General features: G+C 42.0%; 1 protein-coding gene across 6 annotated transcripts in view; it reads right to left on the reverse strand.

Moving 5' to 3' along the window:
- ST3GAL6 (ST3 beta-galactoside alpha-2,3-sialyltransferase 6) overlaps positions 1–22,459 on the reverse strand; it is a 168,946-nt gene that overhangs the window by 75,654 nt on the left and 70,833 nt on the right. For 4 of the 6 annotated variants that reach the window (XM_073668141.1, XM_073668149.1, XM_073668148.1 and 1 more), the window contains exons 3-4: positions 9,971–10,070; positions 6,316–6,390 (exon numbers count right to left, since the gene is read on the reverse strand). In XM_073668141.1, the coding sequence (XP_073524242.1) occupies positions 6,316–6,390; positions 9,971–10,070 (175 nt within the window). The remainder of the gene's footprint in view (positions 1–6,315; positions 6,391–9,970; positions 10,071–22,459) is intronic. The other 2 variants (XM_073668151.1, XM_073668152.1) reach the window with 1 other exon arrangement.

Consider the following 22,459-nt stretch of genomic DNA (forward strand, 5'->3'; position numbering starts at 1 on the left):
TTCCCAAATCCTGCAACCGTTCCTCATAGGACATGGTTTGCAGACCAGTCACCATTCTGGTCGCTCTTCTCTGAACTTGCTCCAGTTTGTCTATGTCTTTTTTAAAATGTGGTGCCCAAAACTGTACACAGTATTCCAGATGAGGTCTGACCAAAGAGGAGTAAAGACCGATAATGACTTCACGTGATCTAGACTGTATGCTTCTGTTAATACATCCCAGAATTGTATTTGCCTTTTTTGCTGCTGCATCACACTGTTGACTCATGTTCAGTCTATGATCTATTAGTATACCTAAGTCTTTTTCACATGTACTGTTGCTTAGCTCTATTCCTCCCATTCTGTATATGCTTTTTTCATTTTTATTGCCCAGATGTAGTACTTTGCATTTTTCCCTGTTAAAAACCATTCTGTTGGTTGCTGCCCACATGCTGCGGAAATTTCCACTGCGGATTATCATTGCGGAAAAAAACTCAAAATCGCTTGGAAAGCGCTTAACAACCCGCATGCGGAAATGCATGTGAAGAACACTTCATATCCGCATGTCCCTGGCAGGAAAAACACATGTATAATCCGCATGCGTTTTTTCTGCCAGGGAGATGCAGAAACGCTCAGGAAAAAATCCGGAGCATTTCTGCATTGTGGGCACATAGCCTTAAAGGGACTCTGTCAGCAGGTTTTTGCTCCCTCATCTGAGAGCAGCGCTAAATTCAACAATGTATCACTTAGATTACTGGGTGCAGCCATTCTGACACAATCAGAGCTTTTAGATTTAGCAATGCAGCAGAGCAGAGAAAGTTAACCCTGCCAACACCACAGCTAACCACGCCCATACCAGGCTCTCTGTGTATAAAGTCCATAAACAGTGTGCTGCTTATCACAGGAGGGGGCGTTGCCGGACTAGTCTCTTAAGCCCCAGTCTCACATAGCGAGATCGCTAGCCAGATCGCTGCTGTGTCACGGTTTTGGTGACGCAACAGCGACCTCACCAGCAATGTCGCTATGTGTGACACTTTGCAACGATCAGGCCCCTGCTGTGAGGTCGCTGATCGCTGCAAAGTGTCCTGGACTATATTTTGGTCGTTGCTCTCCTGCTGGTCAGCACACATCGCTGTGTGTGACCAGCGGGAGCAGCGATCAGGCTGGTAACTATGGTAAACATCGGGTTACTAGTGGCACAAGCGCCCCTAGTAACCCGTTGTTTATCATGGTTACGAGCCTGCTAAAGTGAGCGGTAACCTCCCGCTCACCGTAGCAGAGTGGTAACCATGATAAACAATGGGTTACTAGGAGCGCGTGTGCCCCTAGTAACCCGATGTTGATCATGGTTACCAGCCTGCTCCTGCTTCAGCAGGCTCATAACCAGGAGCAGGACATCGTGGAAAGATTGTTTCCACGATGTCGCTGCTCCCCTGATCGTTGGTGAGCCTGCCTGTTTGACAGCTCACCAGCGACCACATAGCGACGCAGCAACGATCCCTGACAGGTCGTATCGTTGTCGGGATCGTTGCAGAGTCGCTAAGTGTGACGGGGCCTTTAGTGATAAATCCTTCACAGTTAGTAAACAACAGCATGCACTTTGACAAGTGACACATCCCTGAACTCTGTGTCTCAGCCTCTTATCTCCTGATGTCTTCAGATTACAAAGCAAAAACCTGCTGTCAGAGTCCCTTTAAGTAATCAGGGGCACAATCAGCGTTACGGCTCATTCTTATGTCTGATGTTCTCGTATGAGTGCTATTAGTGATTTTCAGATGGCATCCTTACCTGTGATAGCCTATGGGGCCATTCACATGTCCCTGATCTTTTGTGGACCAACTGTTCATTTTTGAAGAAAAAAACAGGTGTAAAGGCAATGATTAATAGGGGCCTTACTGTAAAGTACATTGAAGTGGCTGTCCGGTCACAATATATTGAAGATCTATCCATAAGGAAAAGTCATCAACATCAGATCAATTGGTGTCTGACAACCTGCGCACCCACTGATCAGCTGTTATTTGCTCCAGCGGCAGCCGGATGTAAACACTGAGTGAAGCTGCAATGGCAGCACCTTTCAAGGAGTAGCGGCTGCTGCCGGGTACTGAAGAACAGCTTCTTTTGAATAGGAGCTGATTTGCAGGACCCAGCAGCAGCTGCTTAACAATGAATGGTGCTGCGCTTTGAGCTCAAAGTGTTTACATCCCTTTTAAAGAGTGACCCATGGTCTGAAATAAAAAAGTAATAATAATTCTAATCTACTGGACTCCCGCTGTCCACTGGGACCACCATGTCCACCACTGGTCTCCTCATCTCCTCTTCTGGATTGAATTTCATACAACCAGGGTTCTAGAGAGCCTCGCCTGAATAGAGCAGAGGTTGGGCATGCACATTTCACAGGATTGCACCTTCAGGGATTGGGGAGTTATCTATTATTCCGGAGATTAGGGATAACTTCCAAATTTAGCACAACCCCTTTAAGGGAAAATGCACTTTGATGTATTGCAGCGGTTAAAACTTTTCTGTTTTGCCCACTGTATTGTCTGATAAAATTCTTACACAAACAGGGCTTAAATATGAATATGTACAGTAGACATAGGGTGGGCCCCTGGAGTAAATTCCACCCGTGGGCCCTAGTCACCCCAGTCCGACTCTGGCAACGTGTATGACATTGATAAATAGTATCACATTGGGTCTGTAACTACACAGTATATAATAAAAGGACAAGTGTTATATTTTATTCCTTATTCAACATTTGTTTATTAAAGGTGTTGACAACCTCTTTAAGGGGAATCTGCCATCAAGTTTTTGCTACCCCATCTGAAAGCAGTATAATGTAAGGACAGAGACCATGATTCCAGCAATGTGTCACTTACTAAGCTGCTTGCTGTAGATTTGATAAAAATCACATTTTTATCTGCTTTACATCTAGCAGTTCTCTAAATGCTGAGCTCTGTATAACCCCGCCCACACCACTGATTGGCAGATTTCTGTCTACTCTGCACATGGGAAGAAAGCTGCCAAGCCAATCAGTGATGGGGGCGGGGTTATACAGAGCTAATGAATATGGAGGATTACCTGGCAGCGCAACAGGTTCACTAGTGATAATCTCCTGCAGATTAAAAAAAAAAAATTATCAAAAACGCAACAGCAGCTCAGTAAGGCTATGTTCACACATCATGGCTTTTTTTGCGTCAATTTTCTGCAGCAAAACCTGATCTTCAAGGGCATTTTGTTCAGGATTTTTTTGGGCAGTTTTAGTGCTTTTTTTATGTGTTTTTGGTGCGTTTTTTTCACTGTCCTTCTGTCTCTTTTTATGCATGTACATAAAGTTCTGTTGCAAAAAAAAACCCATTATTTTTTGGCATCAAAAATGCTGAAAAAACGCTGGTACACATTTTGACGCATTTTCCAGCGCTTTTTTCACCACCCATTACTTCCAATGGGTGAAAAACCGCTGAGAGAAGGGACATGCTCTATTTTCCCAAAAAAACATAAAAGGCACAAAATCCTGAACAAAAAAAAAAAACATGATGTGTGAACAGAGAATTCTGGTTTCTCAGACTTTGCTGGTACTGCAAAAGGCAGCTGAAAATTTGCATAAAAAAATGCATCAAAAAACGTTGAAAAAAACGTGATGTGTGAACATAGCCGAAGTGATACATCGCTGGAATCAATGTTTCTGTCCCTTCATCATACTGCTCTCAGATTAGAGGCAAAAACCTGGTGACAGATTCCCTTTAAGTATTAAACTGATTAATTATAGATTAGTACATTTGCAAACAATGCACAATAATAAATACATAACATCTGCATTAAATTAAAATAAGGTTCATAAAACAGTACAGTGATTAGACTGAGCTCTTAATAGGTTTCAGCAAGCTGTGCATTTAAGGGTATTACAACATGACCCAGGAAAGTTTTTTCCTTTTGAAAGGAAAAAAAAAAGGATTTAGTCCCATCAAGACAACATAATCCCCTGCGTAATCAGCTGTAAAGTGTGGAAATCTGTACATTTCCGCCACTGAAAATAAAGTATACCCACATGCCAGCCTTTCAAATGACTGCATGGGCAGACCAGATTAGAGTTCCTTTTTGCTAGTACCCCTCCGATCTGGCTAATAGATGGCAGAAAGGTGGTACTGATGCCTAAATGAGTCCAACTGCAGCAACAAAGCAAGAGATCGGGGTTGTCTTGTTGAGACTTTATATCAACATCAAGTGAGATTGAGATCACAAAGTCCTCAGAATGTAATGCAATAATTATTATTCCAATTTCCTCGGGCGATGAAACACGGACCATTCTCGGATCTCAATTCCTAGAGTCTAGGACGTAGACTCTTGTCAGGAAATGCAGCGATTAAGCCACGTGTTGCGATCTGAGCACGGTGCATGTTTCACCGACCTGTCAGATCAGCCTTATTATGAGAGATCAGGAACACAAGACCTATGACGAATGGTCTTTAAATCACATACAACCAAAAGCATAGATTACATATAAACAGATTTTTACCCAACTACAAATGGTGTTTCTGAATAGAAATGATTGTATTTCCGTGACTGCTCGCTCTGTTCAATATCCATTAGTCGCAGTAGCACAGATGGATTGAACTTTTCACCATCAGTGCTGGACCAATGACAATATTTTACATTCTAATCTTTTTTTCTGAAGACGAAACCATACATACCAATATTCATTGAAATTAAAAAAATTGATCAATCAAAAGAGAATCGGTAGATCTGTCATTTTTCTTATCTGTAGATCAGCAAAGGAAACTTGAAATTTTGAAATAAAAATGGAACTTAATAAGTTACAGAACAAGACTGGTCAGCATGTTAGAGGATTTCCACATAAAGGCGAGGGCGGCACACTGACACAGGTCGAGCACCAGAAAGATCACAGTACATCTAATGATGATCAATGAGGTTAAAGAAGCCCTCCCATGAAGTTGTTTTTTTTTATTACATCTGTGTATATTTTCATGTATTGTGTGTAACTGTATTAATATACTCGCCTACTGCCACCTTTTCCGGGATCCAGCGCCGGTCTTCGCCTCTTCTCAGTGACATCACTGCTCTTCAGGCTATCCCGCTCGCTCTAGGAGTGACCCGGAAGTCTTTTTTACAATGTGAGTCTACGGGGCCGTGTTCTGATGTCCCATAGACTTGCATTGTAAAAGCCACTTCCGGGTCATGCAGAGCTCAGCGTGCCCCGTAGAGTCGGCAGAGCGGTGATGGCACCAAGAAAAGGAGCAGAACGGTGCTGGATTCCGGTCAAGGTGACGGTAGGTGAGTATATTAATACAGTCACACAAATACATGCACATATACACAGATTTAGAGAGAAAAAAAACCTTCATGGGAGGGCATCAAGTTGTAACCGCAGCCTACCTCGGAGAGACTGTCATAAAAAACAAACAAACTAGGATTTCAACTTGCAGGCCACACACGACTTTGCCCCCCAAAGACTTCAATGCAAGTTGCGTGTGACCAGTCAGTGATTTAGTCAATTTCTACAGCCAAACTGCATCTCTATACTTGTCTCCTGATGACAAGTCACGCAAATGCTTTTATTTGCTCGACTGATCTGAGACTTACTGTTGTGCGACCGGTGTGGTTGTGTTGCCCTGTCCTAATTGAGTGCATGTTAGTAAACCAGAAGTTGCAGTGAAAATGAAGTTTAGGCATTATGATTGTTTTATAGAGAACCACATCCACAATCACAACAATTCTTCTTATTTTAATTGCTCCAAAAGCAGATAGTCTTGATTAAAAATATTTTACCATTTACTGTCTAAAGCTCTTAGCACTCTTGCAAAAAAAGAGCTGAAATGCATATTACCTCCTGAATTAACATTTACAAGAAGGAATACACAATAGGGAGTATGACTGCAGGACAGGACTACACAGGTGCCTTTCTGTAGTCTGCAGCCATGAAGGCATACGTCTGCACAGGAGATTTACACAAAGCCAATTTTTAATCAAGACTAGTTGCCGTCCATGACTAAGGTGAGCGTACCCCTCTGACGCCCTAATGACATCATATTTCATATTTTGGTCAGCATTTTGCTTTAGTTATTTCTCTCTATAGGTGCTATTCCTCTTTTGGCTTACAAATACTAAAGCAAAACACTTGCCAAAATGTGCAAGAGTGAAGAAGAAAGCCTGTATAAAAAAAGGGACTTTATTAGAACATTAACCAATTCGAAGGGAAAAAAATAAGATTCTATATACCTATGGATGAAAAGCAAATAAACATGCAAGTAATGCATTCATCCACAGGTAAATAAAAATATTTTTTATTACAAGAGAATTTTGATGAAAGGGTCTCAATGAATATACCTTATTGAAAATCTCACAGATTCTGCAGTCGATGATTTGAGTGTGGTGAAAGGTTCTTGTAGAGACACAATGGACCTGCTCATAAGTTCATAAGTGACAGAATTGAGACAAAGAGAAAATCAGTTTTATAATTTGTGTGTACAAATAATTATTACAGATACATGAGTGAGACAGAAGAATGTGAGCCTCGCAAGCATTGCGTTTTAGGATTACTTTTACCTTGCTTTACTATACTTAAAGGCTATGTACACCTCGCACAGGATTTTTTGTGTTTATTTGCGTTACATTAAGCAACTTTTTTTTTATTTCTAAATAGCCTTCATTAACAATTTTTCTACCAATTACGCAGCTGCGGTGCATCTGTCTGTAGTTTATCTAGCAGAGTGTTCTAAAAAAATAATAGAAATCCATCAGAGTTCTGGGTTCTGATGGCTCGCTCAGTCCCCACCCTTCTCTCAGTGTTAGAGATCACAGTAGAGAGGAGGTTGTATACAGATCTGCAGTGGAGAGGGGAAAAAGTATGTACAGTCTCAGTGAGAGCAGAGAAAACATGCTGTAAATAAGGAGGGAAGCAAATATAGAGGAAATAAGTGCAATATTGGAGCTGAGTTAATGTATGAAGCCACACCTTGGGCACACGCAGACCGGACATCCAGTCTATATGACATGGAGAGGCACTAGCTCAAGAGAAAAGTCTGACACCTGGATCAGAAGAAAGCCAGACAAGGCACTTCTGCCTGGGGTGGTGCACAAGTAGGATCCAAATCCGAAAAGCAATCTTTAAGAAAACTTGGCACTTGTGTGCCAAGTTTCCTGACACCTGGATCAGGTAGCAAATTGCATATCATGTGGTCTGAAACTGAATGAACACATGGAGATTGTAGAGTTAGTGCAATTTTATTAACTTTAAAATAAACACTGTTTTCCATTTCGAAGGTGTCCATAGCCTTTAGTTATGTTGAAGAACTTACAAGGGGGTCTCTAGAAAGCTGGCACATAGGGGGATAGCTGAGAAGTCAATGTTCCTTGATAAAAAAAAAAAGGGACACAGAAATAACTAGAGTGCAACAACTCCTTAATTCTGAAGATTTGGGGGCATTTTTTGGTTACCCAAAAAGATAAAAGGAAAGGAAATATCAATGTTCTCGTTCAGTAAAATCCCTTAAGGGGCTTTTTCCAACATTGAAAGTTATCACTTATTCACAGGACAGGGCATGACTTGTTGAACGTCCCCAGAAATGGCCACTGCACTATTCATTCTGTACAGGACTGCCTATATAACAACTCGTCCTATCTCAGTTTACAGCTGATGATCAATCTGCTGACTGAAGGAGGACTTTGATAAAAAAATGAGTAAAAGGTACAATAGGGCAAAGTTGCACTGCAAGAAATTCCAGAGCATTCCTAAAAGGTCAGGGTAGTACCAGGTCTAAAATATAGTACTTCTTTTTTGGTGACCTTGTATTACATTTCTCAGTAAGTGAGTGTAAATGTTATGCAGCGAAAACATATTTTATCACCAGTACTAGTGTTCTATAAAAACATAACACATAAAATATAGCTAAATGCACACAAAAAACTAAGAGAAATATTGAAAATGAAAAAATTGAAAATATATTTATGCTGAAAGAATTATTTGAGAAGTAACATGCTTCTGCAAAGGGAAAAGTCAAACTTGCCTACGTCTACTCATACTGGCTTTGTTCCCATTAATTTTGGTGTACATAAGGTTTGTGCATGAAAACAGAGCAGGTAGAAACAGAATGCAGATAGCAGCAAGATCAAACACACAAGGAACTTGGGTTACTATGCAATTTTCTGAATGCTTGGTTAAGACAATAATGGGGATCTTCCTATAGACCTAAAGAAACAAAAATTAACTCAACATGAAAATTACTGAGCCCTGAGTATTAGTGATCATACTCGGAAGCGTTCACTTTAGGACCACTATCACACATCCATATATTGTTCAGTGTTTGTATGTTTAGATCAAGAGCCCAAAATACAGAATAAGTAGAGGCGTTTCCATCTTTTCCGCTCTGTAGGTTACATCAACCTTCCTCCACCAATTGTACATTTTGTCACTAAATTATTATTATTTTTCTGTGAGTCTCCCCAGGTCTCAAACCCACAACCTTAGCATTACAGGCAGGTGTTTAAGCTACGGAGCCACAAGCTGGTTGTGCACGTCCAAATACTGACCAATATACTGCTGCGTGAAAGTGGATTAAAACATAACAGGATGCAATGGAAGTTGGGAAAAAAAAACATATTTGTGCCTAATATTGTTGTGTACGACTGTTGGAGAATTTTCCTGAACTCTACACTCTCATCACTTTAGGATATTGCGTCGAAACAATTTTGGCCTTAACTGTTAATGATATGAGCATTTGATGGCACAGTTTTTCCATGACCCATCAGAGCCTTTTAGTCTACAGTTTTATACCCCCCGATTGTTTGATTTACTTTTCAGTAATTTGTGCCAAAATTTGGCAAAGGCAGGGGGTCCACCTTCCTTACCATCAATGACATGACCTTTTGTCAGGAAAAGTTGTCTAAAACACAAATCCAGTAGCGATGAGCGAGTATGTTCTGTTAACCCTTCCGGTGAGCATGCTCGGGTGCTCGCCGAGTATCTTCAGCGTGCTTGGGCGTTATGTTTTAGTCACTTCGTGCGCATGATTTGCGACTGTTTGACAGCTTTAATACATGTGAGGAATGCCTAAGAAACAGACATTCCTGACATGTATTCAAGCTGTCAAACAGCAAATCATGTGCACGGGGTGACTAAAACATAACATCCGAGCACGCTGAAGATACCTGGCGAGCACCCGAGCATGCTCCTAAATCTCGAGTAACGAGCATGCTCGCTCATCACTAAAATCTAGTTTAAGGCATGTAAAAGAGTATTTTGGGCACATAAGCCATAATTTTGGCCCTTTGTTCCCATTGTGTAAACTGGAATGTCAAAATATCTGATAGTTTAAAAAAAAAAATAAATAAAACGCAGCGTCCAGAATATAGTAAAGAAGTTAAAGATTTTTTTTTCCGTAATCTAAAGACTCGTTAACAATATGCATCCTTAAAATGTTGGACTATCTTAGAAAGGTAAGAGACTGCAGGCCTAGACATGTGGGTTTTATTGGATCAGTTTTCGGATGCATGCGATGTTCCTCTGCGTCTATAGGCACAGAGTGCACAATATAAATGGCCAAACAAACGGATTTATGTGAAAAAAACTTCATAGAGAATGGCAATATCAAGAGAATACGCCATAAGTTCCTGAAAGAAAGGAAATCTCTGGGATCCCCATTTATCATTTTCAAGGGTCCCTTGTCCTTATTCCACCAAGGCAGTGGATGCAGGAGGAGAATGAATGGAGAAGACCCCTGCTTGGCCATCTCTACATTTAGGGTACTTTTTACCAGGGTGTGCTTATTCTTGAAAGGTGGAGGTCTCTTATGCTATCAAATCCTAATATTGGAATGGTTTAATATAATTGGAGCCAAAAATGAATGGATAGTGTAAAGCAGGGGGGTAGCAATAGGGGGAGCAGGAATTGTAGCCACACCTGGGCACTGAGTGAAAGAAAAGGAAAAATAAAGCATAAACTGTACACTTTTAAATGTAGTATAAAGTTTAAAATAGCACTTACGTTGAGATGGTTTTCTTTTGGACAAATATATGGAGCATGAAATGGAGCAAAGCCGCAAATACTATTCCAACAAACAGGAACTTTCTCATGACTAAAAAACCTAAAAACAAAAAAAAGGACAAGAGATATTGTTAAAAAAAATATATATATATATGACAGGAAAATCGCAGGGTCCAAGGCAACAATCAGCATGTTAGGTCACAATGATACAGCTACGAGATCGTGCAAGATCCAGGTTCTCCGCGAAAAGGTAGACGTCAGGATCGTTAGACAGCAATTCCAAGAGACAACAAAACACATGATGTACAGAAAGCCCACCGCTTACATCTCTACAGTCCTGTATTAATAGATGTCGAAAGTTAATGTGCTCTGTCCTGATAACAGCAACTGAGAAAAAACCTGGAAGGAAGCCTAGAGATATACAGTGCACTGAACTATGGCCGCACATCTGCTACCTTATTTCTCAAGTACAATGAGTCGTTTGACGGGATGTAGATAAGTCAACCAAAGATTCCTTGTGTAAACGTGACCCGTGCAAACAAAGAAAACTTTTTTAGATGAGGCATCAAGAGATGAGCAATGTTATTCATTTGGATGCCAAAGATACAAAAAAAAGCCCCATTAACCTTTTATTGCACGTACAATGGACAATCCAGGTGTACGGCGCTCCCACAATGAGTAGAAGTTTTAAAAATAGGGACAAGAAATTGTCTCCAATAAAAACTTATGTAAAAAAAAACAGTATAAAAACACAATGTGTTTTGGCTGCTAACAGCCTTCCTCAGGTGTCTACAGGTAAAATGAGGAAATAAACCCTCTTATATACCTCCTCACAGGAAGGGGTGGAGTTTATAATTGACAAAAAATTACACAAAAATACCTCTTCAAGCTCATCAAGAGAATGCCAAGAGTGTGCAAAGCAGTCATCAAAGCAAAAGGTGAAGAACCTAGAATATAAGACATATTTTCAGTTGTTTCACACTTTTTTGTTAAGTATATGCAAATTGCCTCTTCAGAGAAAAAGAGGACTTGTACTCTACAGCTCCACCTATTGGAAGCAGCAATCCTACAAGTCACAATCATGAGTCGTGCAATATGACTTAGGATAAAAGCCAAATTAGAATCTCAATTTGCAGACAGTGTTTTGGCCTGTTGGCCCTCGTCAGTGCAAAGTATGAAATCTGATTTGGCTAGGTGAGAGGCTCTGGACTGAGGTCTAAGGGGTGACATTTCTCCTTATGGAGAGTGACACACCAGCTCTGGCACGTTAATATAATTCCACATGTGTTAATTCATAGTTTTGATGCCTTCAGTGTGAATGTACAATTTTCAAAGTCATGAAAATACAGAAAAATCTTTAAATGAGAAGGTGTGTCCAAACTTTTGGTCTGTTCTGTATGTATATATATAAATTATATATACACAAACACATATACAGATATTTTATATGCATTTTTAAGTGTTTTTTTTTCTGTTTTTCATGAATCTTCCTTTATACATTCATGTGTTTAAGATACATTATTACTGAGTGTAATGTATTATTGTTGGAAATAACTATCAAATGCTGTATATAAACTTTTTGTGCATATTTTTGTCAATCATCAACTTTAACCCTTCCCGTGGAGAAGGGATACAAGAGGGTTAAATTCCTTGTTTTTCATGAGTAGGTTTTTTTTATGAATTTTCATGTATTCACTTAATTGTTTGAGATGTATTGTTACCGAGAAAAATGTATTTTCACTGAGAAGAATTGTATCAAATGTTAAATATATTTTTGTGTAATTTTTTGTCAATTATCAACTCCACCCAGGGCTTGCTCACACTTTGTGTTTTTGCCGCAGAAAAAAAGCACAGTGTTTTACAGTACCAGCAAAGTGAATGAGATCTCTGAAACCAAAAGCTCCTCGTATCCATCATATGGTCCTCGGGTTGGGCTGACGTTCATCGAATGTGTATAGCAGCAACAGCATTTCCTATGTAACCGCTACTACACAGTAACTTTGTGGCAGTGATGGTGAAAAAGCTGCATTTAATTAAAAAAAAAAAAAAACGGATCTGGTTTGTGCTTTGATATATAGTGAATAACTCAGATTCCACCTAAATACTTTCTCTTCCTGTGGCGGCTGCAGAACACTGTGCTGGCTGTTCCTGCTAAAACTAGTCATTTCTGGAAGGAAAAGGGAGTAGTCTGTATAGGTGCAAGCAGCTGCTGCTAATATGGTAACAAACCTCCATCCCGCGGAGGAATGAAGAGGCAAGTGCTTGGCATTAAAAAAAAATAACGCGGCCAGTGCAACATGTACGTAACCAAAATAAAAACCCTTCCTACAACCCTTATTATTCCTCTCGAGAAACAGTCAGAAACAGCATTCAATGACACTTTAAGCAGATCTGTCACTAGATATTACAATAGAAATTGCATACAAAATTAAATACATCTTAGACCCAATGAGGCTGATGTACTTGCTCTGAAATCATTTTAAGAATGACTTTATAATTCTCAAATTAAAATGAGCATTTTATGGGTAAAGCAAAGGGTGGACTCATCAAATGTTCGTTTTAGAATCAGGGGAGGAAACATTAAAAAACGGATTAGACAGTTATTCTGACATATATTTTAAAAGTAAGCACATTGGTCTCATCAGGTGTTAAAGATGCTTTACCTTTATATGACTCCAGACTTGTGAACTCTTATATCGCGGGCAAGTGCGTTACCACAAGTATGCGATTTGCATACATGCGGTCACGTGCCGACTAGACGTGCACAGCCTCGTTCAATGCAAGTGTATTGAGCAAGGCCGGACACGTTTAGTCTGAATGTGGCCAGAAGTATGCAAATCCTATACTTGTGATCACATGACTTCCCGCTCCTGGCAAATCCTCACAGTGTGCAGCGCACACAATGTGAGTATTCAAAAGTCTGCAGTCACATAGGCTAAAAGTGTGCAGTCACATAGGCTAAAAGTGTGCAGTCACTTTAAGGCCAGACAAATCAGTGAAAGGGAATCCGTCACAGGGTTTTTACTACATGATCTGAAAGCAGCAAGATGTAGGGGCAGAGACCCAGATTCCAGCGATGTATCAGATGAATGCTGTTATTTTAATAAAATCACTGTTTTAACTGTAGTAGACCTTCCAGTTCTCTGAATGCCAAGCTCTGTATAATCCACTCACACCACTGTCAGCTTCTGTGTACACTGTGCATAGGCAGAAAGATATCAATCAGTGGTGGGGGAGGGTTTATACAGAGCTCATGAACATGGAGGACTTCATGGCAGCAGGTTTTCTTGTTTTAGGCCATGGCCCCAACTATCAGTATTTGGTCAGTATTCGGTCAGTATTTTTTCTCAGGAGTGGGAGCCAAAACCATGTGAGGAACAATCAGAGAAAAGGTATAATAGAAACAAGTCACCAATTCTGCATTTATCACCCACTCCTGGTTTTGGCTCCCACTCATGAGAAAAAATACTGAACAAATACTGATAGTGGGGCCGTGGCCTTATAGTGATAATCTCCTGCTGACAAAACAGTGATTTTATCAGAACTACAGCAAGCAGCCCAGTAAGTGCACATCCTTGGAATGAGGGCTTCTGTCTCTACATTATGCTGCTTTCAGAATAGGCGGCAAAATACTGTTGCCAGATTAACTTCAGAACCTTGGGTCAAAGTCTGGAACGTCATCACCATAAAAATATCAAAGAAATCTTTTCCTGACAGCTCGATCCAGTTTTATAATGTTATTGGTCAGCAGTTATTATTTTTACGATGTCCCACAACTATACAGATCTTGTCATGTACACAAACCATAAAGCAGATAAAACTTTTACAAGTGAGCACACTTTTGTCACAGGTCAACTGTTATATTTGGTTTCAATCCAAAAGTTGGCATGTATCCCCATGGAGAAGATGACACTTTTACACTGGTTCATATGTGCTTTTCTTAGGCAATAAAAATACAATTAGTCGGGACAACTTAGAATTGGATTTCAATGTCAGACACTTTGACAGCCCAATACGAGCGCCATTTATTAAAAAGGATACACCTCAGCACACTTGGTGCATCTTACTCCAGCACTGCACAGTATAAAGTCTTCTCTTTCGATTTTAGATCATTCCAGGACCCACATCATTACGTCTGCCAATAACATCTTTTCTAATTATCAATGGAAGCCCAACTGAAAACATTACCCCTGTAGGGAGGCACATTTTTGGCACAAGAGCCACCTGGCTAATGGGATTTATCCGCTTAGTATATCAGAGATCATATTTCTACAGTTCTAGTACACAAACACAAGTATGTGTAATACTGAAAGCCGCAAACAACAATGTGAAAAGTAATCAAAAACTACAATAGAAATGCACAAAATGTCGTTTACCTTCTTGTATATACTGGGTTCATTCCAGGTGACCCATTATGGCTTTGCTTGACGTTTGGCTCTGTTGTCAGGGTGTACAGTGAATTTGCAGGCTAGACATACATTTCATTTTAAAGCTATTAATATTGTACAAACAATTGTGCTCTAAAGCCGGCCATACAATTATAGACATTAAACGCCGCCATCTCGGCAGTCTTTCCCATTCACAGGATGGCTAGTTGAGCTGGCCGATCCAGTGTTCTCCATGACTGGTGGCGGACTACCCCCGGCAGACAATACTACGATCAGCGCTCCAAAAATTTTAAATGCCGATCGATATTTCCCCAGGGCTCCCATACACATTAGTCCAACGACCAAACCCGTTGATATTGTCAGGTTTGGCTGACATTAGCCTAATGTGTAAGAGGGGCTCAGAACTTGTGAAAAATTAATAGAGGCAGGGTGACTTGTGGGGAAGATTTACATGAGCATACAGAGCGCTGATTGGCAATCGGAGTTCATTAAAGGCCCTTTGACACAGCCTGATGCTGATGCAAACTGTATGGGTATGACTCGATCATCAAAGGGGTTGTCCCCTACTCAGACAACCCCGTCTGAATCCTCACGTCCCCCTCCCACCAGTAAAATAACAACACTTATACTTCCCTCCGATGCTCTTCCAGTGGTGTCAGCACTGGCTCTCACGTTGCTTAATGTCACGGGATCACTGCGGCCAACCAGCACTGTCTTCACTCTCCAATCTTACAGACTTAAGTGTCATCTGGAGGAAGTGAGAGGTATGGCTGCTCTATCACTTCCTCCAGATGTCTTGATTTGTCCGAAGGAGGGGAGAGTGAAGCCAGGGCCAGGGCTGATTGGCCACAGGGATCGTGTGACATTATGTCACGAGATTCCCGAGAGAGCCAGTGCCGCCACTACTGGAATGGCACCAGAAGCGAGTACAAGTGTTATTATTTTACTGGGGGGGGAGAGACAGGGATTCAGGAGGGGTTGTCCAAGTAGTGGACAACCCATTTAATGCTATCATTCATCACCTACAGTTTGCTTATTTTGTTTTCCATGGACAGAACAAGTACCCGTTATAGTCTATCTATAGTCTCGTGTGTCATGGAGACATGTCCAATTTTGATGAAGAGTCAAGAATCAAAATCACCAATATACATCTGCAGGTCCATGAAAATCATTGACAGCATGTGAAATCTATGATTATAACCTTCTAACGGGTGGGAGAAGCTTTGCATTGCAAATTTTTTTTCCCACTGATAGTAAAAGCAAACAAATTGGCCAAACACTGACAAAAAGCCATGTGGTTTTTTTCAAGTTCGAGAAAAACAAAGACGTCTGAATGAGACCTCAGTATAAGAAAGCACCAGCCAAACATTCTACAAAATAAAAGAATACATTTAATTTTTTTAGAATAGTCTATGCAGAGATGACATCACAAGATCGTGGTGGATCATTGCTTACATATGACATAAGCATAACTAAACATTACTGTAATGCCCACCACCTTTACATCTCTGTATATGAATTTACTGGGAGGAAAGTGGATGTATTTAACTGTGCATCCACATAGAATATACTGCATGATGCAAAGCAGAATTGTGAGCTGTAGGTTTTCTATAACCTCATAGATCTAACCTGGTCACACAGAATAACCTGCTGCAGCTAGTCTGACAAGTATTCAGCTGTAACATGCTCAGTGACACGGGACACACACGTAAAAAGGAGTGTTAGCAAAGGCCAGTTTCTGTCACCTGAAATACCTTGCCCCGAGTTGCAGTGTGTAGTTTCACTCACATCTTCCCTTTTGTAAGTTTGGCACAAACCTTTCTCCCCAAATGTCCATGACTTGCTGAGTCGGTGACCACGAGGTTCATATTTACAATAGATATAATGGCTGTGGTCATAAGCAGTTACTCTCTGCCGCACGGTTGACCTGCCCATGACTCGGCCAGGAGGCAGCAAGATGGTGCCCAGTCACTGCATAAACTGAGAGGACAGGTGCAAGCGGAGAAGGTCTCCGAGTGATATTTTTACTCCACACTAGTCATACGCGCTGCACATAGAGGTCCTCTCCATTATGCGAGTCATGTGAGAACAGGCCATACACATGGAGCAAACGTTAAAAGGTTTTCTCTATTGATATGGGAAACTAAGTGGCATTTTCAATGGCATGCAAGATGGTAAGTATCATTCTAGAGTTTGTTACATCTGTGTATCACAAAGGATATGCAGATTGCCTCTTGAGAGAAAGAGGACTAGAACTAGAACTCTATAGCACCACCTATTGGAAGCAGCAATCCTACATGTCACTGTCGACCCTTTAACGAGCCTTGCAATATCACTTGGGATAAAAGCCAAATCAGAATCTAAATTTGCACGGCGAATACGCCTCCTTACATTGGCATGCCAGGGCCGGTATGTCACTCTCCAGAAGGAGAAAAGTTACTCCTTAGACCTCGGTCTACAGCCTCTCACCAAATCAGATATCTTACTTAGCACTGATGAGGGGCAATACCCCGAAACACCGTGTCTGCAAATTGAGACTCTGATTTGGCTTTTATCTCAAGTCATAATGCAATGCTTGTTAAAGGGTCGATATTGACTTGCAGGATCGCTGCTTCCCACAGGTGGCGCTATAGAGTTCAAGTCCGCTTCCTCTCTGAAGAAGCAATATGCATATTTCATTTCCCAGAGGAGCATTGCATGGCGAATAAGTCTCCTTACATTGGCATGCCAGGGCCGGTATGTCACTCTCCACAAGGAGAAACGTTACCCCTTAGACCTTATCACAAAGGAGCCACTTTGGCAAACCGCTCTCTCTTGTTTTTCTTCTCCACTTCACCCAGCTTCTAGCACAAAACAGAGGCTAAAAAACATCTATAATCAGAATAGCAGTACAAGGGTGACAAGGGAAGCCTCAGGGTGTTTCCCACAGCAATCACTATAGTTTTCTTTTGAGTGAATTGAATCAGTCAGCGATGGAGAAGGCACATTTCCTGCACATTGTCCTCCTCACATCTCCTATAAAGCTCTACAGAACTGCTGAGCTGGGATCAGAATATCGTGGTTCTCGCAAAGTAAACCAGCGCTGTCTGCGCTGAACTGTCGGAAATTTGATGTTTAATCTTTCTTCCAATGAGTGTTCAATTCTCCTAATCCTCAAAACATTAAATATTTTCTCGTAGAATTTTATCATATGTTTTATCAATGAAAACTCATTAACATGACACGGAGAAATCAACCAGCGCAAAGTAATCGGGGGATGAATCGTGCAGAAACGGTGCTATGCTTCCACAAAGAGAAAAAAAAGTTTCTTGCCCTTGCAAATTTTCTGCTTTGAAAGGTCCCGTGTGAACGTACCCTAAATGTTTTTCTGAAGGGAGATTCTCTGGCACGGAACACAGAAAAGGTTGGTTTTAAGCTACAACTCATTTCTCTGCAATTAAAAAGGTTGTCCAGGACTAAGATACTGATGACCGATCCAGAAAATCCTCTCCAAAATAGCAAAATGGGCCTGCAGTACTTATGGCCATCAACACTGATATGACTTTTAAGCTAATGATTGCCCATTGAAGAGCCGTACTCTGAGACGTCCTCTGTACGGTGCTGCCAGCCAGTGTCGGTGACACCATTGGATGGACGCAGCAGGCAACAAAGGCAAGACGTGCCACATGGCGAGGTCATAACAAGCTGTAAGGGTACGTTCACACGTGGCATTTTTGCATTGCTTTAGCCATATATTTTATCCACAGTATTTGGTGTAGCGTTTTACATTATCAGCATAATCAATGAAATCTGTGAACTCTCATGCACATGTTGTGGTTTTCTTTCGGCACGTATTTTGAGCACTGGTGGGATCTTGAATGTCAATTTTTCAGCATTTTTGCAGCATTCAAGTAATGAAAACTGCAAGTAAAAACACTGCAAAAAATGCAACAAAAACACATGTATTCTACCAGTCTGGTTTTTGGTGTCAGGGAAAAAAAAAGTGTGAATTTACTCTAATACACCATTATATTTTTTAGCATTAGGGTAAATGATGTAAGATACCGCTCTATTTCACAGGCCACTGATGGGAACAGAGCACTTTTAATACAATCGCTCTGTCTCCTACTCAGCATCACATCGGCAACTCTCCATCTCCTGTTACAGCGTGTGAACCATGGCCAATAACAGTGATTTTATTCACTGATCACCATGTTTATACGAGCTTTTCGATCACTTATTCTCAGCTGATCTAAATGCACCTCAAGACTAAAACACCAATGCCATTAAGCACACAGAAATGTGTTTTGTTTTTTTTTAATTTCTTGCAGAAGGAAGGTCCACGTAATTAAGAAAACAAAACAGGAGACATCCTACTGTAGTACATTTTCCCAACATAATAGTTCTATTAAATAAACGTATGAATACGGCCTTATGGGCACATTGCTAGCTACAGCATGTCAATCGCAGCAGACGTGCCAGCTCACTTTTCATTCATTCCAGCTGCTGTAAAGCCTGCACAGACAGTACATATTGTGCCTCCAAAATAAATAGCTACAATACCATAAATTTGCGAATAAAGTATCTAGCACACACACAAGTTTCGTGCAACACGTTCTGGAGCATTTGCCTTAGTAAAATGAATAATGATTTGGCACATCTGGCAAAAAAAGTGGTGAAAAGACACCAGGAAAAGTGCTGCTAAAAAGGCCTCCCAATCAGTCTTTTATTGTGTCTCGCCTTTAAAGAGGACCTATGATCAGATCAAAGTTATGCACTGTCTGTTCTCATTGTATTCCCCCGCTCTCCTGTGTTCTTTTAAAAATAAAATTCACCATACTATCATAGAAATATGGCCCTTCACATCTAGTGCTAACGTTATGGTCATTACCTTTCAGGCTGCTCTGCATTATTACTTTATGAGCACTGTCCCCTTAGTAAAGACCATATAACTTACCTTCAAAGAAATAAAAGGCCCAGATCTACGGAACGGTATAAAATCGACACACTGAGGAGAGCAGTGGGGTTAAAATAAGGGTAAAAAATGGTTTCTTTTGATGTGGGGACAGGTTCTCTTTAAATCAAAATTGTCTGGGTCCTCAAGGAGTTAATATCTACCAAAGAACAGCTTTGTTTTCCTTCTAGTGGTTTTCCGCTAAGTATCGGACTGTGCTGTAATTGAAGTTTGGTGAAGGTGCTTTTTTTTTCTGTTACTCTTTTATTCTATACAATGACCTTTCTGAGATTCTCCTGCACTTACAACGCCTGAGTGAGCAAAGATAGAGCAGGCAGTATGTGCGGCTCCTCACACAGCGGCAGAGTCCGGATGTACGGAGATGTAAGATACACCACACATACTGTACATGTCCAGCAGATACGGCACAAGGTGAGCACTGAAGAAGATCGCTGCACGTAACCTGTATGTATATCATCTGCACTAAAGAAAAAAAACCTAAATGTAATTAAAAAATAGCGCAGGTTTCCTTACTCGCTATCAATTGCAGCCTTTTTATCAACAGAGCGGAGTAAGGAAGCATTCACACGTCCGGATTTAAACAAGTACATGAAAAATCGGGTCCGCGAGGGCCGCCAGCGCCTGGGTCCGCGAGGGCCGCCAGCGCCTGGGTCCGCGAGGGCCGCCAGCGCCTGGGTCCGCGAGGGCTCGCCAGCGCCTAGGTCCGCGAGGGCCGCCAGCGCCTGGGTCCGCGAGGGCTCGCCAGCGCCTGGGTCCGCGAGGGCCGCCAGCGCCTGGGTCCGCGAGGGCCGCCAGCGCCTGGGTCCGCGAGGGCCGCCAGCGCCTGGGTCCGCGAGGGCTCGCCAGCGCCTGGGTCCGCGAGGGCCGCCAGCGCCTGGGTCCGCGAGGGCCGCCAGCGCCTGGGTCCGCGAGGGCCGCCAGAACCTGGGTCCGCGAGAGCCGCCAGCGCCTGGGTCCGCGAGAGCCGCCAGCGCCTGGGTCCGCGAGAGCCGCCAGAGCCTGGGTCCGCGAGGGCCGCCAGCGCCTGGGTCCGCGAGTGCCGCCAGCGCCTGGGTCCGCGAGGACCGCCAGCGCCTGGGTCCGCGAGGGCCGCCAGAGTTTGGTCATTTTTGCTATATATTGCAATACTGCGATCGGACAGATCTCAGCTTTATCTGCTTTGGCTGGAGCGAAAAATAATACCACAAGAAACCAGACATTTGGGTGAAATCTAATCTCAAATCAATGCAGGAGAACTATAGGGAGAATAAAAAGGGAAACGTAAAGCAGTTGCCTATAGCAACCAATCAGATTGCATCTCTCATCTTTAGGAGCCTCTTTGAAGAATAAAAACTAAATCCTGATTGGTTGTTATGGGTAACTGAGTCTTTCTTGCACTAGTTTTGATATATTTACCCCAATATGAAAGAGAAGAACAACATTTTTGGCTGACAGTGATGGATATAAAGATAAGAGCATAGGAAACATCATACCCTCCAGTCAGCAGTTTACAAAACCATCTGCCGCCTTAGAAGCGAGAGAAAAGGACTGAGCAGAAATATCCAAACTGCCTTTGTTGTCCCATAACAACCAATCACAGCACACCTTTTATTTTACCAGAGCGGTTTAAGAAATTAATTCTGAGATGTGATTGGTTGCTATGGGCAACAAAGTCAGTGTTGGTTTTAGACAAGTTTTGACAACCGAAGCCCAATAGACTTGACTATGGCGGTGCTCAGCACATAACACTGCTGGAGAATTAGTAGAGGAGAACATGGGGGGAAAGATGATCAGAAAGATCTAGCGTCACTATGGGGGGTTGTCAGACAGGCCACAACCAGCACCCACCTCTTGATGTAAAGCTACTGCCAAAAGCGGGTTCAGGTGGCTGAGAAATGTAAAAGATGTATGTCAGTCTAAAGCTTGTCTGGACGACATATATTCTCCTCCGACCTCCCCATACACATGCACGCTCTAATGGCTACATGTGAACGTGTTCTCAATGGGGAGACAGAAATAAGCCGCAGGCAGTCAGAGACCTCTGGGTGGGTTTGTGGTGTATACCAATTATGGGACTGGTTTATTAAAGTGCCCACAATCCAGCTGTGCCCTGGACGTTGCAGTTCTGTGACATCATCTTTACCATACACATCAAACTGTGGCCCACAGGGTGATTATATTTGGCCTGCGACGCCAGAACCACCACTCCTATGTGGGGCCATTATTCTGTATGGAGGACTATGTGGGGGCCCATTATACTGTATGGAGGAGTATGTGGGGGCCCATTATACTGTATGGGGGACTATGTGGGGCTCATTATTCTGTATGGAGGACTATGTGGGGCCATTATTCTGTATGGAGGACTATGTGGGGCCATTATTCTGTATGGAGGACTATGTAGGGCCCATTATACTGTATGGAGGAGTATGTGGGGCCCATTATACTGTGTGGAGGACTATGTAGGGCCCATTATACTGTATGGAGGAGTATGTGGGGCCCATTATACTGTATGGAGGAGTATGTGGGGCTCATTATTCTATGTGGAGGACTATGTGAGGCCATTATTCTGTATGGAGGACTATGTGAGGCCCATTATTCTGTATGGAGGACTATGTGAGGCCCATTATTCTGTATGGATGACTATGTGGGGCTCATTATTCTGTATGGAAAGCTATGTGGGGCCCATTATACTGTATACTGGTTGACCCGTGACTTTGTCCAAGTTTTTTTCATTTTGGCCCTCTATGTTTGAGTTTGACATCCCTTATTATACACAGAATTATCTGTTGTTCTGAGAAGTCCTCAGTCGCTTGGTGATTCATCCTACCATTCTTCTACAAATATGAGCTCCACGTCAGGGAGGTTCTGCTAGACCGGAGCTGACCTGCATGAACCGTCCATTCTGCAAGGTATCAGCTATAGGCTGAACGGATCAGAGTATGTAATTCTGCAGCAGCTGACAATCCCTGTACTACCGCCGTTATGAATATTACAACTTACAGGCTTATGTAGAAATAACGAAAACCTTAGTATCTCCATTCCTTACTGATCACGGGGGACCTCCACCAATATGCTATGACTTGAAAAAATGGAATAATCTTTACAATTCAATCAGAATATTAAAGGTCAGGACAGAGCAACTCCCAGAAATCAAATGGAAGATGTCTC

The sequence above is a fragment of the Phyllobates terribilis genome, unplaced genomic scaffold (assembly GCF_046119375.1).
Source record: "Phyllobates terribilis strain yellow unplaced genomic scaffold, ASM4611937v1 Scaffold_2__4_contigs__length_985480577, whole genome shotgun sequence".
Classification (NCBI taxonomy): domain Eukaryota; kingdom Metazoa; phylum Chordata; class Amphibia; order Anura; family Dendrobatidae; genus Phyllobates; species Phyllobates terribilis.